The sequence below is a fragment of the Leuciscus leuciscus genome (assembly GCF_965113295.1).
Source record: "Leuciscus leuciscus genome assembly, chromosome: 5".
NCBI lineage: Eukaryota > Metazoa > Chordata > Actinopteri > Cypriniformes > Leuciscidae > Leuciscus > Leuciscus leuciscus.
This window is the reverse complement of record NC_138729.1, coordinates 33,078,240-33,102,498: the sequence shown is the minus strand read 5'-3', so window position 1 is coordinate 33,102,498 and position 24,259 is coordinate 33,078,240. Positions and strand designations below refer to the sequence as shown.

The 24,259-nt window shown below is 36.5% G+C and overlaps 1 protein-coding gene across 2 annotated transcripts in view; it reads left to right on the top strand.

Annotated features, from left to right (window-relative positions):
• Positions 1–24,259, top strand: part of LOC309499414 (multiple epidermal growth factor-like domains protein 9) — a 116,845-nt gene that overhangs the window by 47,530 nt on the left and 45,056 nt on the right. For both annotated transcript variants that reach the window (XM_082170651.1, XM_082170650.1), the window contains exon 3: positions 19,367–19,506. In XM_082170651.1, coding sequence (XP_082026777.1) covers positions 19,367–19,506 — 140 coding nt within the window. The remainder of the gene's footprint in view (positions 1–19,366; positions 19,507–24,259) is intronic.

The window sequence follows — 24,259 nt, the reverse complement described above, 5'->3', positions numbered from 1 at the left end:
ATGTTATATTCACATTTTGCATTCACCTAAAATGTATTTCAAGATTGAAAAATGAGTTCCCTTGCCCCTTGAAGTACATTTTTTAATCTATTATTCTGGCATTTGAAGGTTTTAGCAAATATATTTTCAATTTGACAAAATATATTTCTGCTTCACTGTTTACAAAAAAATAAAAATTAATTAGAATATATTTAAAATATGGGAAAAATTGCTATATGGGAGTCATTGTTTCCAGGGTGAATATCTGTTGTTATAATGCCAAAATAATTGGTTCAGTCTGCAGTGGGGTTTAAAGGCCCTATTCATGAGCCATGGAGAGGTAATGGTGTGAAGTTGTCTGAATGATTGCAGCTCCAGCCCCTCGTCCTACAGCCTGGCCTCTTGCCCACGGCAACTCTCTGTTCCCCGGGCACAGCCACGGCTGTGAACGATTGAACAAGCCTTGTTTGATATAATCTGAAAAGGCTTTATTCATGCCAGAGGACAAAGAGAAAGGACTGGTCAAGACATGACCTTCCAGGGATTGTCATCCAATCAGAGGACTCTGTGTGCATTCCTTCAGAGGATCTGATCGAGGCAAGACGTCCGTGGCCCTGGTGGGACGTTGCACTATTATGCCTCAATAATTGTCGAGAGAGTTCCAGAAGAATGAATCATAATGCATGACATTTATTCATAATTAAACCCATTATCTTCTGTTTTATACACGATTTAATAGACATTTGTTTCTTGACATTTTCCTCAATTCTATTTCGCATTATTGTGGAGAAAGAGTTCTACCTTTCATTGAGCCCTCATTAGAATCGCCCCTCTCTGAAAATCAATATATGAAACAGCCAGACATTTAAGAACTTTATCACCAAGAGCAGCATGTTGTTTAACTCCTTGTAAATGGAGCAAGTTAATTACTGATTACATGGAGAATGTACTTCTGTAATCACAGAGAAGTCAGTTTGTGTCCTCACTACACTCTGACATAAGACAGACCTTACATTTAGGAGATTTGTTGTGGCCTCTTAGCCTGACTACGTCAGACTTCGTACTTCCGCTCAATTTCATTTCGCTTCTGTACTCAGTCTGAGACAGCGTCATAGCTTTCCGTTTTCCTCCGGCCTGAAAACAGCCGGCCAATCAACGAACAGAGGGCGGGCTGAGAGCCGTGACGTAGACGCTGATTGTACCGTGGATGCGTAGATTTACTTCACATAATCTGCAAAAGTCGTTCACAGCCATGTTCACTCCGGTATTTCGCTCGATGGTTTTGTTTTCGCATCATACATGTGTTTACAGTGGAAGTTAGATGCGGCTGAGCCAGCGCATAACACACGTCATAACCAAACGTTATGTGATTGGCTTACGGGTAACCAATGATTTTAAACTTCAGACAAGCGCCCCCCCGCGAGAAAGAAAACACTTTTCAATTATGCCATGCCAGACTCTGTCTACGAAGCAAAGCGAAGTAGCAGAGTTTGGTATTACCAGGCTAGTGGCCTCTAGCTACACTCTTAAAAAAAAATTGTTCTAAAAAGTACCAAATTAGGGTTCTTCGGCTTGTAACAATAGCAGAACCCTTCTTGGTGCTAAATAGAACCCTTTTACAAAGTTCCACAAAGAACCATGCTTTGAAAGTGCTATATAGGACCTTAATGGTGGTATAAATAACATTTTCAACAATATATTTTCATTGAAATTAGTATCTTCATATTATTCTATTTCTATTATTAATAGAATTTTTTATATATTATTTATTAATATTGTTTTTTAGTCCTCTATCTGCCTGGTCTTATTATATTTTGTTGCCTCTATTTGTGTTTTACATAAAAAAAACAGCATGTTGTGTCAATTAGGTAAATTAATTTTTTATTGACATGGCAGATTGTAGCAAAAATGACAGTGCTCTAACAACAGTTGTTAGCTGAATACATTATTCATAAAATAAACAAATACAAAATGAAAGTTAAGGTGGTAGCCCCTCACTGACGACGGATGACTGCTGCCACATATAAAAACAAAACATAACGTAACATAAATAGTCCAGGCCTGGTCCTCGTCTTTCACTGTTGTCGTTCCTTCTTTTACACTTCCGAAGCTCCTTCGTGAGAGAGATATACGCGGTGTGGCGTGCAGGTGGCGCTCATCAGCAATCACGCCACCGGTTCTCTCACGGCCCTCTGCCTCATCCTGCTTGCCACAATTAATAAATAACATTGACATTGAACACGATATAGATGTAATGAAGACCAAGTTCCAGTAAAATATCTTCACAATCCCCTATGATGTCTTTATGTCCTTCATTATGTGTATTCTGAGTGTCAGTTTCTCTCTGCAGACGATGAGGTTATGATACGTGACAGCATCTGAAATACACAATCGAGTTTAGAGTTACATTGTGTCTCTTCCATTTGATTATGTAAAAACAATTGTTCATGAAGGCCACAATTAGAAAAAATTGACAGTATAGAGCTGGTAAGTCCCGCCCCTTCCGTAAAACCCCGCTGGACCTCAAAGTTGAAAAACCGTCAATGCAAGTGAATGGGAGAAAATAATTATTTTCTGGTCCCGTTTGAATTGTGCCATGAATGTGAACATATGTTGTCTGTGAATTTTTTATATAATCTTTCATGTTACAAGTTTGACAGTATATGGTATGATTCGTCGGCTAGCAGTTGTGGAAAAGACATAACGAGAAAGACTACATGTCACCTATGTGACGTCACCCCATAAAGTTGACTTACCCGTGGTTTTCGCCAACCTCAACGATTTTGTCCTCTCCCTGAAAGAAGGCGGTGAAGTGCACCAAAGACACAGCCATGTTTAGCGGGATCCGTGAGCTAGAGCCGTGTGCTAGTGGTGTTGACGTTTCAAACGCGTCGAGAGTTGTAGTCCACAAAGTGCTCTCACACAAAGTCTACCCGTATCAAACTTCTACCCGCTAAATTGTAGCATTCTTCACACGAAAGATTATATAAAAAATTCACAGACAACATATGTTCACATTCATGGCACAATTCAAACGGGACCAGAAAATAATTATTTTCTCCCATTCACTTGCATTGACGGTTTTTCAACTTTGAGGTCCAGCGGGGTTTTACGGAGGGGGCGGGACTTACCAGCTCTATATGAGCCCTTTACCGTGTTAAAAGGAAAAAGTGATAGGCCTATAAAGTCATGGGATAGCTGATAGATAGTCATGGGAATTTTTTTTTTTTTTTTTTGTGACTGGGCATGTTAAGGCATAAAGTAATTAAAAAAACAAAACAATATGGATCATAAATTCCATATCTCTGTTACTTACTTTGTGGAGAAGAGATGATGAGCATCCTTAACTGATCAGAGCTGCTCATACTTACATGTTCAGTTAAACTAAAAAGAGAAAAAGACATGATTGGTAGGAAACCAGTTACTATTTTTAAAGTTATAATTTATGGACATTTTAAGAAAGAAATAATTTACCTGTTGAGAGTATGTTGACAGTCTGTGTATATATTGTAAAGCTGAGCTCCATAAAATCAGTAATTAGGAGGCTTTGACGGTTACAGATTTAAAAACAAAAAAAAGGCGGGAGTAAAGAACCCTAAGCTCTAACACAAAGAACCATTTCAGCATAAAAAGGGTTCTTCAGGATGCTACGGTTATAAATAGAACAGTTACTACCTGTAAAGCACCTTTAAATAACCATCTTTTTTTTAGAGTATATATAAAATGTAACTGTTTGAGGTGTTGGACTGATTAAACAGTGATATTGTTGTGCCAAAGCCAGTGAAATTGGCGCTGGTGTGAAATCAGCGGTACTAATATGATGGGGTGCTTGAGGCTTTCTGTTCCCTCACATCTCATATGCAGACCAATATTTGATCTTGTGGGTGCATGAAATAAGATTGAACTATTTAATTATTCAAATGATATTGACACAGTTCCTGCTGGTCTGTCAATCATTTTGAAAACCCTAAGGCTGGCTATACGAGCATGCTCTGTTGTTGATATTGGTTTTGCTGCTGATCTGAGACCAGTCTGAACAGTTCTGATCAGGACTTGACAAAATGAATCAGGCTTTCAGTTGTTTTATTATTTCAATCTACTCAGAGTATGGTGAAATAACCTGTGCTTACTCATCACAACCCACATCATGTAATTTCCCCATAATTAATTAATTAATCAATTAATGCCTGGTGTTCTATTTCACTGTATTTTGAAATAAATATATATTATATAAAATAGGGCTGGGTATTGACACAAATTTCACAATTCGATTAGATTTCGATTCACAAGCTTGCGATTCGATTTCGATTCCGATTCGATTCAATATTGATTATTTTGGATATCAGGTACAATACATGGCAAATTTTCTCAAGGAAAACAAATCTCTTAACAAATTCTGTAAACTATGGGAGTCAGTTGTAGACTACTCGGCTTCATTAGCCTACTATAATATTGAAGGTATAATATTTAACTGATTTGTATACAAACACTTAAATTACACTTTTAATTATTTTTATAATAATAAAGTTATATGAAATATAAACATTTAAATGGTGGCTGTCATAAAAACCTGCCAGATTTATTCAAACATGCATTAAATATTGAAGAACATTAAAAATTATAATGAATATGTAATATGGTGCATATATTTAGCAAAATGCTCCTCTCTAGAGTTAATTTTTCTAGCAGACTAACGAGTTTATGGTCACTGGATATGGTTTTTCTGAGGTAAATGTGACATTACATGACATTGTTTACAAACTGATTTACTGACGTCTTTCCACGGTTGAAACACTGATTGAGCGATTCCATATCACATGATACGGATTTCGATAAGTTGTACTCTACCTTTTAACATACTTTCAGATACTGCCTTAGGGGCTGCCTGCTGGATTTTTTTACCCAGCCCTAATATAAAATGTTTAGGTGAAAATCATGGAAACGTGAGGTTCAACATTGCATTTGGTCCAGACCAAAGCAAGTGAACTAGCGGACTTTTTTCACCCTAAATATCACCAAGAAAATGGAACTTGCTGCAGTAGGAGAAGCCACTGACACTGTATATAATAATTTCATATATAAAACATGTATTGCGCCTCAGAACGCACAGACGAAACGCAAAAAAGTTATCTTGCTTTCGGAGGCGGATGCCTGCTGTTTGGGAACGCAGTCGTGTAAGAGTTCTGGGAGGTAATTATACTGAACCACTTTGACGACAGGCTTTGCTCAGGCATTTCAGAAAAACCAAAACAGGATTTCAGATGCTGTACAACGAGATCTCTCTGCTGGTTGGTCCAGTTATGCCTTCCCACCGCAAAGCCCACATGTCTTTTTTTGATGTGCATCGAGGAATTTATTCGTAGTTTATCGTAGTTTATGCGCATGTTTTCTTACCTCATTTTTAGAAGTTATGTGCATTTTGGCATTTCCATCCAGCATTTTTTTATGTGAATGAGGAAAATGCGCATACAAATAGGTGGATGGAAACAATGAGAGGGGTGTGCAGACCTTTGAGTGGGGCATCATCTGCTGTGAATGTGCGATAAGCAGGTTAAGTGTAGTCTGAGAGCTGTGGGGGCTACACCTAGTGCTGCTCTAAAGAATGTTGCCTAAATCACCAGCTTAAATGCTTATATATTTATACTGTATGTATACATGTGGTGTTAATACTACAAGTGGACCTGCCCAATTGGAAATGTCATATATATTTACACCCTGTATTTCAATAGGTAATGTAGCCTACAGTTTTAGGGAAAATGAAAGCTTCCCCTGTAAAGATTTTAAAATCTCCACACACTAATTATAGACCAATATATAACGCTTTACTGGTAACGTACATCAAACTATTTGAGAGATGCACAAAATAGCACAAAAATTAAAAACACTTTATTTTTTAGAATATTCACTTACAAGGACACTATGTAACTTTTTGTTTAAAATTAGCAACATTTAAGTAAATTATATCACCAATCCTTCTTCCAAAACGTGTTTTTGCCTTACCCTGATTCACTCTGGTATAAGCCTGCTATTTATACAGTTTATACAGTATGGTATAAGCCTGCTGTTTATACGGTATTTTAGACCTGACGGGATGGTTTTCATGGGAAATTGCATACATGCCTCACTCACCATGTGTGTCTCGTTATATCCGTAAATAGAGAAAAGTTTCTCCAGCTACTTTGACGGATGTATGGTGATGGAGTGGCGTAGGTTAGTTGTCTAAACGAGCGAGAAATGTTGACGCTAAATCTCTAACCTCCGGGGAATCACCTGTTTTTGTGTGTTTTTTTAAAGAAGCTGGACAAAGGAGAGTCTGCTGACAAAAAAAAAAGAATGCAAAAGAGCTCGTAATATTCATTTTTATGCTGGAATTCATTTTCAAGGAAGTAGGGATGGGACGGTATGAAAATTTAATATCACGATTATAGTGACCAAAATTATCACGATTATCAATATTATCACGGTTTTGTTAAAACGAGATGAAAGTGTTCAAAAAGAGATGATGATCACACTGAAGGCATTTCAACAAGTTTTATATTTGAAAATCAACAGACAACAAATAAAACAAGCAGCTCTATGCTCTTTTTAAAGCAAGATTCTATTCTGTGCCATTTCCTTCCTTATAATGACAGTCGTCAATAGCAACGCATTATAACAGCGCGCACATCCATTTTAACGGCCACCTAGTGTTAAGTAGTGTTCATGACATGAATGTTGATGTGCCTTTAAGATAACTTCTTCTATGGCATACGTTATTGTATGCATGCTGTTTTTATGTGAGCACGCACGCACAGTGAGAGTGAGATTGCTCGCGCTAAGAGGAAGAAGATGACCGCTCTACTGCTGACCGTTGTTTTATTATAATGTTTTTACTTCCACTTTGATTTGTAGCGTGTTTTAGAGTGTTTTCTTTTCACTTTTAACATTCGCTCTTCGACATGTATGTGAAGAGTGTGCTTAACTGAGAGAAAACATCTATAAAAGTCTTGTGGAACTACCAGTTCATTTGCACTGTCTTCAAACTCTCTGACAGACGTTACACCACGTTACACCATGTATCACAATGGACGCGCTCTCTCGTTTCATTCAAATAACTTGCCGTCTTGCGTCTCCATTTTTAATTGTATTGAAAATTAAATCAGAGTTGATTTATTGTTTACAGAGTTTGATAATATTGTTGTGATCATCTTGTCTGAACGATTGTTTTCCATCCTCGATTAAGTTTGCCTCAGGACTTTTGTTAAAGCCAAAATATGACCACACCTCAGAATTGGTTCTCTTAAAAGGCTGAAAAATCTCCCGAGCACGGTCACTGCCTTCCGCTATTCCTTCTTGAATAAAAAAAACAACAACATTGCGCGCTGAGCCTGCGTCAGACTGTTGCTTGCTGGACAGGATCTAAAAATCGCGATAATCAAACACGGTTTTAATGATAATTACATTTTAAACGATATTACTAACCGTCAGTAAATTTTATCGTGGTTTATAGTGAAACCAGTAATCGTCCCATCCCTACAAGGAAGTACAGTGTCTATTAATGTGTATAGATACAGCAACATCTTCAACTAGTCAGTTTGAGATCCTTTCCATTTTAACTGGTTATATCTCTAGTGCAAATATTACATGAACAGAATACTGCTTCTGCTAATCAGACAAGTGAGCAAGTATTTTGTTCATGTAGCCTAATAGTTTTGTGTACACTACCAGCAAAATGTGTGGCCACATCTTCTTTACTATTTCCACATTTTAGAATAGCAGTCATCAAACTTATTAAAACAAAATGGAAGGTATGGGAGTTATGTAACAACCACATCAGTCGACCACTACCACACACATTGGTGGTAGAGCCCTCTTATGCTTCTCACTAATCTTGTTATGGAGGATTTCATAGGCCTGTCGCGATAATTAAATAACCGTCTGATCGCGATTATTTGATCTAACCGCGATTGTTTTAGACAACCGCGATTATTGCGCTCTTTTATAGGCCTTCCGCACAAGGGGGAGTCATGGACCAAAAGAAATAGACAAGCACTAATTAAGTTTTCCAGCAATATATTCAAAGTCATCTGAAGCCATTCTATAGCTTAATGTGAGGGACAGAAATATATTTACATCGTTAAATTAAAGTTCACGGAAACTCGTCTTCCCTCCTCTGCAGCTGTCAATCATTCTCCGTTCAGCATTCAAACAGCGCGCCTCGTCCGGTTACGGCAGGAAACTCACCAATATGATATATTTATGTTATACTTGATCTGTAGAAAAAGGGCTGTGGATTTGCATAAAATGATTTTATTTTGTTATTTTATTTGCTAGAGTTTTATTTTGCTAGAGTGTATTGCTGTTTCTAAACGATTCGCTACCGTGTGCCTGTTAGATCACACACAGCACAAGGACTATGAATTGGCATCAAACGCACAATAACTGGAATTTAAAACTGTGAAGAAACAAACGATCAATAAACTGTTGGACAGATATACAGATACACTAGGATTTGTGAGCTCGACATTTCTTTGCTTTGTGCCGTGATAGATAGATAGATAGATATGTGTATACATATCTTACATACACTACCGTTCAAAAGTTTGGGGTCAGTAAGATTTTTTTAAATGTTTTTAAAATAAATATCTTCTGCTCACCAAGGCTGCATTTATTTGATAAAAAAAAGTCATATTGTGAAATATTATGACAATTTAAAATGACTGCTTTCTATTTGAATATATTTTAAACTGTAATTTATTCCTGTGATCAAAGCTGAATTTTCAGCATCATTACTCCAGTCTTCAGTGTCACATGATCCTTCACAAATCATTCTAATATGATGATTTGATGCTCAAGAAACATTCATTATTATTATCAATGTTGATATACATATGATTCTTTACATTCATATATAAATAAAATGTAATTAATACATTAATTAATTTTATAATAGTACTAATAGTAATTTGTAATTTGTTTTTATCAACATGTTTAGATTTCATAAAATTACGGTGCAGATTTTTTCAAGAATTACTTTTGCTGCTGATTAATACACTAACTAAGTTTATTAAGAAAATTGTCATAGCTATTGAATATATTTATTTAATATTTAAAGGTGTAAACTGTAATCTTACACAGCAAAATGATAACTTACAAAGAATTAAATCCATCACAATTATTTAATGAATGAAGCACACAAAAAAATTATGACAAAGCCCTAAAACAGACAATTAATCGCCAAAGCCCTAAAACTGGCAATTAATCGGCATAACCGCAATTATTTTTTAGACAATTAATCGTCACCCAAATTTCATAATCGTGACAGGCCTATGATTTCATTCCCATCAGACCAGAAGTGTGAAGACACTGACACCCAGCAGCGTGAGCTTAACTAAACAAAGCTATAACACACACTTAGAGCACTCTTTACTAGCATGGAATTACTACTTTACTTTTTCCATTTGCCATTTTCCATTTTTGTTTTTATTTGGATAAGTTGAAATGACTTGGCTTCTGATATCTCTTGCCTGTGAGGAGGATTAGTTTAGCCTGCTGCGTGGCCTAATCAAAAGCCAGGCAAAACCGTAATGCTTGCCAAAGGAAAAATAAGATCTGCGCAATGGAAGGGTTTATTTTTGATAGGGAGGAAAAAGAATTGCTCATCAGACACTGTTAAATGCTTCGTCGGTTCACTTTTGTAGAAATCAGACTTAACATGACTATGGGTGGGAGCAGAAGTGTTTAACTGCTCAAGTCTTGATGCTTCCTCGATGTGACAGGATTGAAGTTGCTCTGATGTCTCACCAGGCGTTAGAGAACTGTAAGGGAGTGAAAGCGCTAATCCCGTCTGTGGGGTTTGCACAGATAAATTGGCACAGATCCAGCTCATTCACGTACTGTCCTGCTCAGCTTTTTGAAGAGCTGCCACCCCTCAAATCAGTATGAACCTCAAGGAGTTGACCACTGTGGCATTAATGCAGTGCACCCAGCAGACTTTAATCTCACATAAATTAAACATTCAAATAAAGGTCTCCTCACGGAGCTTGCCTCCAGGTGAGGGCAAATATTAAAATGGAAATTTCAATACAAGGTTTTTCAAGAAGAAATTTTAACACTGTCCCTGTACATTTTTTGGTGTGTTCCCTATGAAAAATAAATGTACAAAAATGTATTTGAAATACAATATTTTTATGCTAAGTATACAACAAATTTACATATTATGTACTTAATGGTTTACTAAATTAATATACTTAAAGTCTGCTAAATTGGAACAGCTAATTTTGTACTTAATGCACTTTAGTTATCTGGAAATAGTGCTGAAGTTAACTAAAGATATACTTAAGTATATTTGGTTGTGATAAACTGGAACTATTGCAAGTATACTTACGATACACTAAATATCTTTAATTTAAAGACTGATATTATAAAGAGATCATACTATCCGTTCTAATAGAGATAATAAAAAACATTTTAGGCTTAATATTAAGAAATGTGCATTGTGGAATAAGTAGTACTCCAAATAAAGTTTAATTATAATATTTATATCAGTAAAAAAAGCAACAAAAAATAAATTAAAAAATCATACTTTATGATGTTAGTTTCATTAAATTAAAAAATAAATAAATTAAAAATGATTCAAGGAAATTTCTCTGGCATTTATTTATTCTTGCTGTAGCTGGAAAACGTACCGAACCGAACCGTGACACAAGTGTATCGTATCGAACCGAACCGTGAATTTTGTGGACCGTTACACCCCTAATATATATATATTTTTTTTTTTCACTATGCGTCTAAAGGCGCATTAAATTGATCAAAAGTGTCAGTAAAGACAATTTATAATATTGCAAAATATTTAATTACTAATAAATGCTGTTGTTTTGAACTTGCCCTTTATGAAAGAATTCTGAATATATATATCATAGTTTCTGCAAAAATATAAAACGGCACAACTATTTTCAACATTGCTAATAATAAGAAATGTTTTTTAAGCACCAAATCAATTGCTATAATACAATAATACTTTCTTTTCTTTTTCTTTTATGTTTTTTTACTGTTTTTAATATAAATGCAGCCTTGGTAAGCATAAGAGACTTCCTTTAAAAAACACACCAACCCCAAACCTTTTTATTGACTTTTATTGTTTTATTATTGTTTTTTTATGTGCCCCAACACTAATCCTAACTTAACCCTCACAGAAACTTCTTTGCATTTTTTATTAAAAGCATTATTTAGTATGTTTATCAAACGATTATATACTCTTACTAATCACTTCCTTTCTGTAATTTTCTTCTTTTTGGTCTTTCTCCTCGATAGCTCTCTGTGTTCACTCTCACCAGCTCTGGTCTGTAGGCTGAAGGGGTTATTAACAGTCTCCAGCTCTGCTCCAAGCACAGTGTGGCTTTGTTCAGTCAGCCCTCCCACTGCCCTCCACCCAATCAGCTTTTTTACTGTGTAAACAGGCATTTTTAAATCTTATGTTTTTTTTTTGTATCAAGATGGGGCTGCACTGGAATCCCTCACTTCAAATTACCTGGCATGCGCTTCTGCTGTTTAATGGTTTCTTTTTCTTTTTCTTCTTCTTTTTCTTCTTCTTCTTCTTCTTCTTCTTCTTCTTCTTCTTCTTCTTCTTCTTCTTCTTCTTCTTCTTCTTCTTCTTCTTCTTCTTCTTCTTCTTCTTCTTCTTCTTCTTCTTCTTCTTCTTCTTCTTCTTCTTCTTCTTCTTCTTCTTCTTCTTCTTCTTCTTCTTCTTCTTCTTCTTCTTCTTCTTCTTCTTCTTCTTCTTCTTGGGAAAAAAAAGCTGCAAACATAAATCCAATCTGGGTCCCGTATTCTGTCACATTGGTTGTAATGGATTAAACACTGACAATACCGGACAAAGAACTGAACAAAACACAGGGCTTAAATACATGGGAAGTGTAATCAGGGTTCGTACAGGGTGCTTTAAAGGTACAATATGTAAGAATTTTGCATTAAAATATCCCAAAATCTCAAGGCCAGTGTTATATATTTTGTTAAGTTGATTACTTACAATATCCCAAATGTTTCCAACTATTTTTAAATCGTGAGAAAATTGCGATTTTTAACCAAGGAAACGGGGCGTTAGAGCAGGGGGGAGCTGGGAGTCGCCAGTCAATTGCGTCATATCCGCGTCACCCTCGGTTTCCGCTCGTACTGCGTGGAGTCCTGGACAAATGCGGAAGTTGTAGTTGTAGCGTCTATCAAGCTACAAACTTTAGCTTGTTTCTTGCAGTTGTTATGGTACACAATTATTCTTTACCGATTGCAGCTGGTTCTGTCGACAAAGCATGCTTAATTTTATATTTTCCAAATGTAGCATTCGGTAATAGTTATGTTTATGTAAGGAAAGTATTATTGCTTTAGATTTGTGTTTAGTTTATTGACATTGTTTATCACGTCTGGTGTTTATGGCCATGTAAATAAACATAGCATGTGTTATACATAAAGATTAATCAGTATTTTGGCAAATGATGTGGGCATGTTCGAATGTACTTTTACAACAATTGTTTAGAACATGTAAAACTGCGCAGCGTTATCACAACAATGAATTCAACAAATACAGTAACATCTATGAAGTATTAAACCTTACTTTTCTTGCGGTTAATTCATTTTAATGAAATAAAAGTGTGATGAGGTTTAAGAGTCAGGAAGGAAGAAGACGCGTCGTCGTGACTGGGACTCGTACTTTATTAAAATAAAGCAAAACAAACAAAAGCCGCGCACAACGCGCATTCACTGTGGCAACCGCGACGGCACAAAACAGTTCAAAAATGAGAGCTCGGATCCACCGGTTTTCTTCCTCTGCGTCCAATTTTCTCCCCAGTCTCTCTCTCGTTCCAGCGCGGCTTATAAGCGGTCTCTCCACGCCGATCACTGCAATAAGACACAGGTGCATTTGCACTTGACCTACTTGCTCGTCTCTTTTCTCTCCCATCACAGACCGCGCTGAACCACGCCCCCCTCGCCACAAAAAGCATGTCATTAAACGCAACATTTATAAAAATAGAACTTAGCCTCATCATCCATGAACATGATTTTTCGATTCCCGTCTGACTGATTTACATCCACGGTGGAGTTTAAAACGACAGTTCCCATCATTCCACGCTCCTTCACATCGTCATCAAGCTACGCCGTTGTTGTTGTTTGGAATGTAGCGCCCTCTAGCGGCAAAAATTCTTGCATATTGTACCTTTAAGTACTTGAATTTGACTTTTTAAAAATATAAGTCCTGGAAAACCCTTGAAAACAGCCATTTTTATGAAAAGGTACTTGAAAAGTGCTTGGAAGACATTATATGTGATTTTTAATTTTCTCAATAAAAAAAACTTTTAACGCTACGGCCCATCTGATATAGGCTAGATATAGAGCAATTTTGCATGGCTATGAACATGATATTGCTCATATAAGTATATGATGCAGCTTTCATTCTTCAGGCCAATCATACATTAATGGGGGGAAAAAACAGTTTGAAAGAGGAAAGCGATATCTTTGTCATAGTATCATTTCAGTCGTTTAAGTTACCACAGTGCCTGTGCTGCACTTTATTTGTACCATTTTGTTTTATTGGTTTATTTTATTAATTCATAACTTTTTTCGAATTTGAAAGATAAAGATATTGTTTGATAAGCGAGATCTCTCATTGTAATCATTGAATGCCAAAAACGTAGTGCTTAAAGTAATTTTACAGTATCTGCACGAACCATGTGTAATCAAGGATAAAACGGAACAAGTGTGAAAACTGATTAACGACCAGTCGAACTAACTGGAGAACTAAGGAACAAAACAGGAACAGAACACAGTGAAAACTAAAACGGACTACACGTTACAGATGCACATCATTCCTCAGACTACTCTAGTTAAACAAGATACTGTTGTTCGTCATTGTACTGTTACTAACTTTCTGTTTCTCTGGGTTATTATTCCCAAGAACTCAAACTATTTTTGGAAGAGATTGTGGCAGGATGGTGACAATGGTATTCAGTGATATAATGATAGTAAAGAAAGAGACCACATTCAATAACCGAATCAATGAGCAGTAACACATAGTGAACAGTTTGCTTTATAATTTTAACATTTTTAAATGGATAGAAATAGTTCCTATCTAAAGTATTTAAAAGAGCTTTTACAGTATTTCTCTGACAGAATTTGAGTGAATGTAGACCAGGAGATACCAAAATATGGCACCAGCTCATTTATGGCCTGCCTGTAATGACCCAGGGGAAGTGTGCCTATTTAACAGAAAATAACAGAGTGTGAGAGAGACAGAAAGATAGTAGTTTTGTGGTGGTAATGCATTTGCACTCTTTCCATTTTATATTCATTCATTTTAGTTTTTAATTGCCTATCTCTTTTTCTTTCTTTGAATAGTGTTCTTGTTCAGCTGGTTTTGTCAATGCCAACATCATGGACTTGATTCCCAGGGTATACACCAATAATCATAATGAATGTACACACGCTACTGTTCAAAAGTTTGGGGTCATACAAATTTTAATTGAAATTTTTGAAAGAAGTCTCTTATGTTCACAAAGGTTGCATTTATTTGATCAACTATACAGTGAAAACCGTAATATTGTGAATATTTTACTGTATATATAAAATTGTAATTTATTACTGTGATGGCAAACTAAAATGTCAGCAGGCATTGCTCCCGTCTTCAGTCTTCAGTGTCACATGATCCTTCAGAAATCATTCTAATATGTTAATTTTGTTCTCAAAAAAACAGAACAACATTATGAATGTTGAAAATGATTGTGCTGCTTAAGATGTTTTTTGTGACAATGTAAAAGTCATTTTTAATCTGTTTAATTCCTTTCACACTTTTGAAATGTAGTGTACATTGATTAGGCTACACTGTAAGCCACTTTGAATAAAAATGTAGATTTATGAAAATAACAAAAATGTAGAGGCTACCATGAAAACATACTCAGTAAGGCTTAAACGGTTTTTCCTACATGGCATGCCTGACAAGGATGGACTCTGTGTTCCTCAACTGAAAATGACAGTCTGCTTTAGCACCATTGAAACATAGGACGGCAAGAGCTTTCAGAAGGTTGTTTAACTGCTCTGAAAACCTTTGGGTCTGACCATATAATTCTGAGATCAGCATAACCCACTACCGCAATAAAACTGGGTTATACATTAGAGGTTCCAAACCACCCAGGCCTCAAACCGCTCTGCCCTTAAATAGTCCGGAAGGAAGTAGCCAAGTACTAAAGCAGTGACTGCCAGATTTCCCTAGATAGTGTGCATTAATGCCAGCTACTAACTAACTGGACTTGCACAAATGGATTTCATTAAAACAGCACAGAGCTAAATAACCCGACATGACTATTACCACACACAATAATAGTGTGAGCATATCAGCATTTACAAATAATGTCTCTGCTAGTGGGTATAAACCAAGCTGTGCCATCAGCATTTCCACAAATTGCTAAAACGATTCATTAATTAATCTTGACAAGTGCAAAGGCTGCATGATTTACGAAAGGTTGTAAATTTGCTTCCACGGCATATTTAATGCTTGTCTTTTGTGTGAGATTGTTGCCCTGGTAATTATACTGTAATAGACTTTCAGTTTAATCTCAGTGGGGTACTTGTGATCTGAGGTGTTGTTGCCATGGAAACCTCAACATTCTTACACCCTCAGGGCAAAGTCAGTTAGTGTACGGTATTCTCACAAGTTTTTTAGAGCTTAAGGTTTGCGACAAGTGTAGTTCTGGATTATGTGATTCTGCATTTTTAATGTTTTCTTTTGTGGACCAGTTGGAACATCTCATGACATCCTGTCCTGAGTTGTTTTTTTCTGAGTGACACACACAAAACTAAAGACTCATAACTCCAAAACTATAGCAAGGAAGTTTTGAAAATATATATTACATTACATTTGGACATTCTCCTGCCGAGAAACTGCTGATAAAAGACAAACTAAAATATATATATGATTTTTATTATGATTTTGCATATCTTTCTTGTTTGACATGCAATAACTCAGGAAGGAAATACGGTTGGGGGAAATTCTTTTTTGGTGAAGTTCCCCTAAATGTGAGCTGCATCTGGATCAAATTTTGTGGTGATCGCATAAAGCAATCAAAAGTTACAGCATTTGGAACAAAGGTAGCCTTTTTGTTTAGTCCTCACACATTTGAATAGCCTGGCAAGCCAGACCTACATCAAGATGTTTAGTCTGGCAACTCACCATAGACACGGCTTAATCCGATGGGCGGGATAAACGGCTGTCTTTCAAATTCCCTTTGCACCTAATAGGACAGCGCTTCAACCAACCAGAGCGTTTTCCCAACAGCGGAGCTAACGTTAGTTGATAGATTCAACTTTTGCCATATCTGGCCGGCAAAACGACGAACACATCTTCCTTTTTTTAAGAATGACTTCAGTGCCGTTCTTTGCTCTTTTCTCAAAGAAAAGCTTAACTCCAAGTCCTCCAGAGTCGCGGACAAAGCCGATTCGAAAGATGTTCTCCAGCAGCCGTCATTCTTTGTTTTCAAGTCGCAGCCAGGTAACCGTCGCAACTCTGTCGTCATTATGTTAAGCCCGCCCCGCCTAGTCTATACACGACGTGATTGGCCTGACCCAATTTAGGTTTTTGCAGCTCCAAAGTCTATGGAGAGTTGCTAGACTGCCCTGGCTGCAAAATACATTTTGCTACCGCTAGGGTGCGTCTAGATTTCTAGGCTAACATTTGAAGGCATTTATAAAATTGTTGTTTTCTGAGTGACACACACACAAAACTAAAGACTCATAACTCCAAAACTATAGCAAGGAGAGTCAAAAGGTTGGGATTGTTTGATAGAACACTTTTTAAATTTTGAGAAAATATACATTACATTACATTTGGACATTGTCATACTGAGAAACTGCTGAGAAAAGACAAAATATATATAAATATATATTTGTTGATTTTGCATATCTTTCTTATTTGACATGGAATAACTCAAGAAGGAAATAAGCTAGAAGGGAAAATTCTGTTTTGGTGAAGTCCCTCTACATGTGAGCTGCGCTGCATCTGGATAAAATTTTGGTGAGTGCACAAAGGAATCAAAAGTTACCGCATTTGTTATGCCCCATACCCCCTAGTGGGCATTTTTTTAATTGTTCCTCCATGAGGAATATCTTGTCATCAACGCAATAGATTGTTCATTTTGGGCTCATTTTAATTTTAATAATATGCTGTAAAAAATGATGTGCCATTTTCAACAATAAGTGAATGTTTCATGAGCTGTATGATGTTTTTTGACACATCGTAGTACATATTACAAAAAAGTATTTCATAAATTATGGATTAAAAAAAATAATATTTATCAGCAAATAACTCAGCACTACTTAGGAGTTAATCGAATTGGCTACATTCATTGTAAAGTTCAGCCTCTAAGCTTTCAAATGACACCTATTTTGAGTCGATCAAGGTAGTAGTTTTGAAAAATATGATTATAATTTTTTTCGCAGCTAGATGGCGCGCACGGGTGGTACACTCCGTTTTAGAGGGACTACTTGGCACTCGTTAAGAGTTGATCAAAGTGGTTAGATGCATTAAAAAGCTGAGATTCTAAGCTTTTAAATTATATCTATTTTGTTATATAACCGCCGGCGGTACACTTCGGGTTTAAGGGGTAAAAGGCCTAAAACATATGTAATGCATTGCAGAAATAATGACTGATTCCAAGTGGGTTTCCATTGTTTGGCCAAGCAGAGCAGATGCTCCTACCCCTAACGCATTTACTGAAAGAGAAGTTGACATATTGCTCTCCTTATTTAAACATTTACTTACTGTATAGGTAATACTGCAAATTAAGCTGGCATAGGAGAATATACTATTTTAAGCATTTTAAATAAATGAAAATTAGACACAGCAACTCTAATTATAATCCCTGATTTTTGAATGGCTACATCCATCATTAAAGGGGTCATCGGATGCAAAATTCACTTTTATATGGTGTTTGCATATAAATGTGTCTTTGCAGTGTGTTGGCACAACCACCATAAAATGAAAAAAAAAATCCATTCACTCCTTTTTTTTTAATCCTCAAAAAGTCTAAACACTCAATAATCAGGCCATTTGGATTTTCTGAGCACTATGATGTCATAATGCTCATGCTCCGCCCACGACCACTAACAGACTGTCCCGTATTAGCATATTTCTGCCCTCAGCCATTCGACACCCCTCATGGACGAGAGGGGTGGGGTGAGCAGTTGCTCATTATCATTTAAAGAGACATGCACCGGAACAGGTCCATGTTTCCACAAAAAAAGAAAAAAATATTTCATGACATTTCAACACAGACTTTTAGGTTTGGCTGCAGTTTGTCTTATGTGCTTTTTAATATTAATTATGGTGTTGTTTCAGTGGTTTTTGCTCTGAATTATTTAAATATTCTGTATCCTATTGAAACAAGTGGGATACCCATTTCATTTGAGTGGTCGTGTTCTGAACTGACATGTCAGGGTTCTTTTTCTCAGGAACCGTGAGCTCAGCATCAGTCAGAGTAAGTAGCCTCATTACTCTGTGTATAGGAGAGTAGTGTGTGTGTGTGTGTGTGTGTGTGTGTGTGTGTGTGTGTGTGTGTGTGTGTGTGTGTGTGTGTGTGTGTGTGTGTGTGTGTGTGTGTGTGTGTGTGTGTGTGTGTGTGTGTGTGTGTGTGTGTGTGTGTGTGTGTGTGTGTGTGTGAAAGAAATAATTGCAGATATGTCTCATAGATTTCACAAGCCTCTCCCAGAAGAAATCATCCTTCTGCGTTTCTCATTTTCTTATTTTCTGCGTTGCTCTTCAAAAGACTGAAGTGTGTAATAGTATAATCAGAAGTTTTCTAATTTCCTTTTCATTTTAAGCACTCTGATATTGTTACTCTTTATTTTCTCATGTAAAGCATATTTACCCCACTCTGTTTCTCTGCCTAGTAGTTCAAGGAGACTTCATTACACGCAAAACCACTAATGACTAATTTACCTGTGTGTAATAATTTTTTATGTAACCCAAGGCAGGAAAGAAACTGAAACAACCATGGTGAATCCTACCTGCTGCTAAATCCAATGCAAATGAAATGCATTTAAGTTTTTGTTGTCATTTTAATCGATTAATAGGGTTTCTATAAAAAATCGATGCATATCAATGTATGATTACACATCTAGTTTACAGCATTATCTCAAATAGATGTTGCTTCAGCTTTTATGGTGTGGTTCTGTTAACATGTGATGGATGGGAAGGAGCAGCAATTCTGGTAGTTCAGAGAAAACCTGGTGTTTGATGTGGACAGAGGTTTTAACCTCTCTATGTCTGACTTTTGAAGGATTCTGTACTGTCCTGTAAGAACAATTGGTCTTTCATTTTGTGCCTTTATAACTCTAACTCCAAAAAAATGTATCTTTACTTTTCTGGCAGTTCAGGCATGTGCATCTGCAAGATGGGAGTGCATGGGGACAAATGTGATGACTGCCGCCCAGGCTTCTCGAACTTCAGCAGCACGGGGTGCCAACCTTGCCAATGCAATAATCATAGCAGCTACTGCCACCCACAGTCAGGTGAGCCACCCACATGCACACAACAGAAGTAGTAAAATAACCTCTAGCTGAACCTCAATCTCTAGAACTATCTAATTAGTCATTTAGATGGCGCTTTCATCCAAGTACATTTATTACAGTGATAAACCCCCAAACCCCTGGAGCAAATTGAGATTAAGTGCAAGATTAATAGTAATAGTTCATAGATCGCCTCTTGCCGGGTTTGAACTAGTAAAATGTATCGGCTAATCAATGGTATCAGCTGATTTAACCCTTGTATTGGGTTATGGGTCACTTTGACCCATTTTGATTTGAGTTGTCGGAAATACTGGTTAACCTACAATTTTCTTTTTCTTGACATTTTTTTTCTATTACGGTTTTGATATTCAATGGTCAATTTTACCCATATATGTTTAAGTTTTAAGGCAACTTTTTAGTCTTTTCAAACATTTCAAACATGAATGCAAAGTGAGGATACACTGATGTGTTGTGGAATGTGCGTACATTTTTTTTAATACGGTTTTCATGTTCACGGGTCAATTTGACCTGCATAATTTTATGTTCAAAGGTAACTGTACAGACCCCCCCAAAAAAAAAAACATTGGTTTTATGTAGGGGTGACCCCGAATAGTCGAAGATTCGATGCTTCGATAGGAGGAGCCTGATTCGACTACCGATCTCACGGTCGAATCTTCGCAGGGGTGTTATGAAACGAGGATCATGCCACTTTGGCTATATGAGGGCGCTCAATGTCTGATTTCACATAGAACTAGCTTTTATGTCAATATACGTTAATATTCAGCCTATTATGATAATGCTGTAGGCCTATATAAAAATGTGCAAAGAAAGAAGCTTTTAATAAATATTTTTTAACGTGCGTGAATAAATCCAAACACCCCGTGACAGATTTAAGTTTCACTTTCAATCCGTGACCGACAGAGGAGCGTCTTCGCGGCAAGGATTTAAATCTTTAACAATGTCTGGGATAAGAAAATCTAAAGTGTGGATGTACACCATCAGAAAGGATATTCTCCAAGGCTGGATTTAGCATCAGGAAAACCATGATCGCACTTCTGCCGGCCAACGTTAACATGTTTCACGCATAGACTGGGTTTCACGTTAGAATGTATTTTATCCGCGCGCACAATTTGAAAAGACTCCAACGGACAGACAGAGTGAAAGACTTTCAGGATTTGTTCTCTCGATCAGGTACAAGTGATTTCAAAACTTTTCAGCCGGTTTTAATTTTATTTTTGGATGCTGTGAACATTTTTAGCTAAAGACTGCCACTCCAGTTTAGCATTTATTGTTGTTTCTGCAGTTAAAAAGACAAAGTTGAAAATTCTGGCTACTATCGTTATTTTAATAATTTATTTATTTTTATTTTATTTATTAATCTGTCAGGGTTATCTAATCTAACTATTTGTGGCTTGTGTTTTGAATATATGTTCCCCTGCACTTTAGGCATTTTGCACACATTTGCTCCTCATCCTGTGACTTGATTCTGATTTATTTCGTTTTGTATTTTTATTTATTAGAAAGGTATATTCTGTTCTAATTTAATTTAGTAAATTAATTGTTTATTTTTTCGGTGCATCGATGTTGTGCTGTAGGCTGGCCTGCTCGCACAGGTAATTTAGCCGATTTAATTTGATTTGCATGTGAAATGCAAATCTGCAGTGTGGCCTTTCTGGAGTTATTTATGTTATTTCTTAGTTTTATTGATCAAAAATGTTTTTATACATTTTCTTCTATATCTTTGTGTGATTTTCTGTACATCGCGGCTTTGAAACGTTAAAGCCCCGCCCCCATACACATGATTCGACTATTAGTCGACTATAGGCAAGACATGACGATTCTGATTCGACTATGAAAATCCATAGTCGGGGACAGCCCTAGTTTTATGTTATGTTAACTATTAACCTGTTAAGTTAGTTCCACTTTTTGAGCATAGACCTGAAAATGACATTTGCAACCTAAATTATTATAAATCCTGAATACTTTGGAGCACAAACTTAAGTCTTTGAATATTATTGCAGAAGTTAAAAAAAAAGTAATAAAAGTGAAATTTAAAAATAGTTATTCAAGTTTTAGTTTATGAAAATGTCCAAAAATTTTTTTTTTGATTTTATACAAAATATATATTTAAACAACATATCAGACTTTAAAACTGCAAGAAAATCAAAGCCGTAAACCTGAACAAGTTGTGTTCCAAATTTTACTCAAAAAATTAGCTATCAGTAAGATTTTATTTGGGCACAGTACCAACATTTTCCACTAGATGACATCTAGGCTCCATTATGGTTTGAGTGATGTGAAAGCAGATATCCTATTCAGAAGTAGTTTGTGCAGTATGGTAATATTTTATTTGAATTCAACCTCTAACAAACACATAAAAACATACAGAGGGAGCTTTTGAGAATGTGCGATTCAAATTTTATGTGGTCGCATTTGTGCGAGTGCATGGTCGTTAAATTCACGCATGAATTTTCCTGCATTGAACTTGTTTTAGCGCCCGCCAAAGTTCATTTTTGTCCCGCCAAAGTCTTATTTGATCTGTGAGTAATGTAGATGAACTGCTGCGCGTGACAGGGCGCATGTTTAACTGAAAGAACGAGCAGAGAGAGAGAGCCCCGGTCGCGCGCACGCACTCTCTCTCCTGAGCCAGGCGAAAGTGTAAACAAGACCTCACCGTCTCCAAACTAAGCGCTGTCTTGCTCTCTCTCCCTTGCACATATTAATCAAAATAAATCGACACGGTGGTAAAAGGTCGGAAGACCAAAGTTTCATGTGGAGCATTCGGAGATTTTTTTTTTTTTTTTTTGAATTACCGCTGGGTGTGAATTGTGCTAAATAAGTTTCCTTATCTTCTCTGAAAAGCGTTCCGGACATTCAGCTGACATAAAACAACACTTTAATTAAACGAAAAAAACTATCCAGTGATAAAATGTTTTCTGTGTTGACACAAATCTTGGATGTCCATGTCCGAACTGCTGGGATAATCACACAACGCGCATGACACGTCCAATTCGCGAACTAATGACTCCTTTGAACCGATTCATTTTAATGAATGGTTAAAACAACGGATTTTTCCAACAGTGAACTCAGGAGACGTCTGAATCGGTGTATAACTAATCAGTAACACTTTACAATAAGGTTCTATTTATTACATAAATTACATAAAAAGTACAGTTTGAAACCACTTGTTTTTTGAAAAGCTACATTTTTCCACACAGTGCTATCAAGAATCGATAAGAGAATCGTTAAAGAATCGGATCGATAATCAGAATCGTCAGTGGCATTATTATTGATAAAATCTTATCAATTCCCATCCCTATGTGAAGACAGTAAAATTATAATCAAACATTAAAGAACATACATGTTTTTTTAATAGTTTTTTTTTTTGAGAGAGTTAAAAGATTAAAACATTTTGCTAACACGAGGTCTTGTCACTGTCAGTCTTTTTACATCAGTGCAAAACTAAGGTATGCAGATTAAGACCACTATTCATCAGCATGCATTGATTAATCCCATGGCATGTATAAAAAAAATTAAATAAAAAAAAGGTGCGACCAAATCATATGCTGTGCGACCAACTGAGAAAGTTGGTAGCACCAGTGCAACCAGTGGAAAGGTTAGTCTGGAGCCCTGCTAGGTGTACGTTATAGTTCAGCGATGCATCACAAATGGAGAATCTATTGCTATCTATCTATTGCTCTTTTTTATCGAAAATCGGTCGCCAAATATGGAAAGGTTTATACTTTAGGTTTAAACTAAGATATTATTGTAAGATAAAATGTAATGGCAAATGTCCCAAAGGTAACAGTAAAAAAAATCATAAGTTCTATTTATTTTAATTATTTTTGTTGATGTGTGAAAAGCATTGATATTGCAAGTTCACTGTTTGTACCTGATTCTTTGATGTTTTTCATAGTGTGTTTTTTGGGGAATTGTATTGAATCGAACGCGGGTCAATTTGAAACTCTCCAACAAAATTGTACCCGGAAATCGAAAACATTATATATTAAAGTAATTTTCTGCGCAATTGGAGATTTGAAGATTGTCTGAAAACAGATGATGATCAGATCCGATTATGTGCTGTCAATCTACCTTTGTTCAGCAGTTATGGCCCACGTGAATTGCGGCAGGTATGACCCACATGAATTGCGAAATCGCCTTGAACAATTCTGCCGTGCAAAGGCAAAAGACCGTTACTTCGTTTTTGGCCGAAAATGAGTTATTGATATTTTTGCCACATTCAAGACCTCCTTTATCATGTGGATAAGTATCTTGAGTCAATTCCGTTGTTTTTTCGAGAAAATAATGAGTTGTCTTAACAGTAACTTCCAAAAGCCCATGAGAAACCAAGGCAGAACACCGTAACACAAGTTACCGCTCTTTGGCTTTGTTTTGGAACGCTCAAATTGAGTTACGGTGCTTTGCCTTTGTTTAGCCGTAGGTCAATATGAAGTTACTGTGCCAGAGTTCTATCAAATAATGCTACCTATCAGATTGTACGGTGTTCTGCCTTTGTTTTACTCTCCATTAAAATAGAAATTACGGTGTAGTCTGTGTACTTGTACAGCTGCCATCAGTCCCTGTAACTTCTGATGTCCTCAGAGCTTTGTCCTGAACAAATGCAGTCAGAACATTTAGTATGGTCTGAACCCGCTCCATCGAAAAATGTGCGATATCGATCGCGAGGATAGTTGACAGAAAAATGTTACACATGCCGTAGCAGATGAATACAACGAAGAACTAAAGCCCCGCCTCT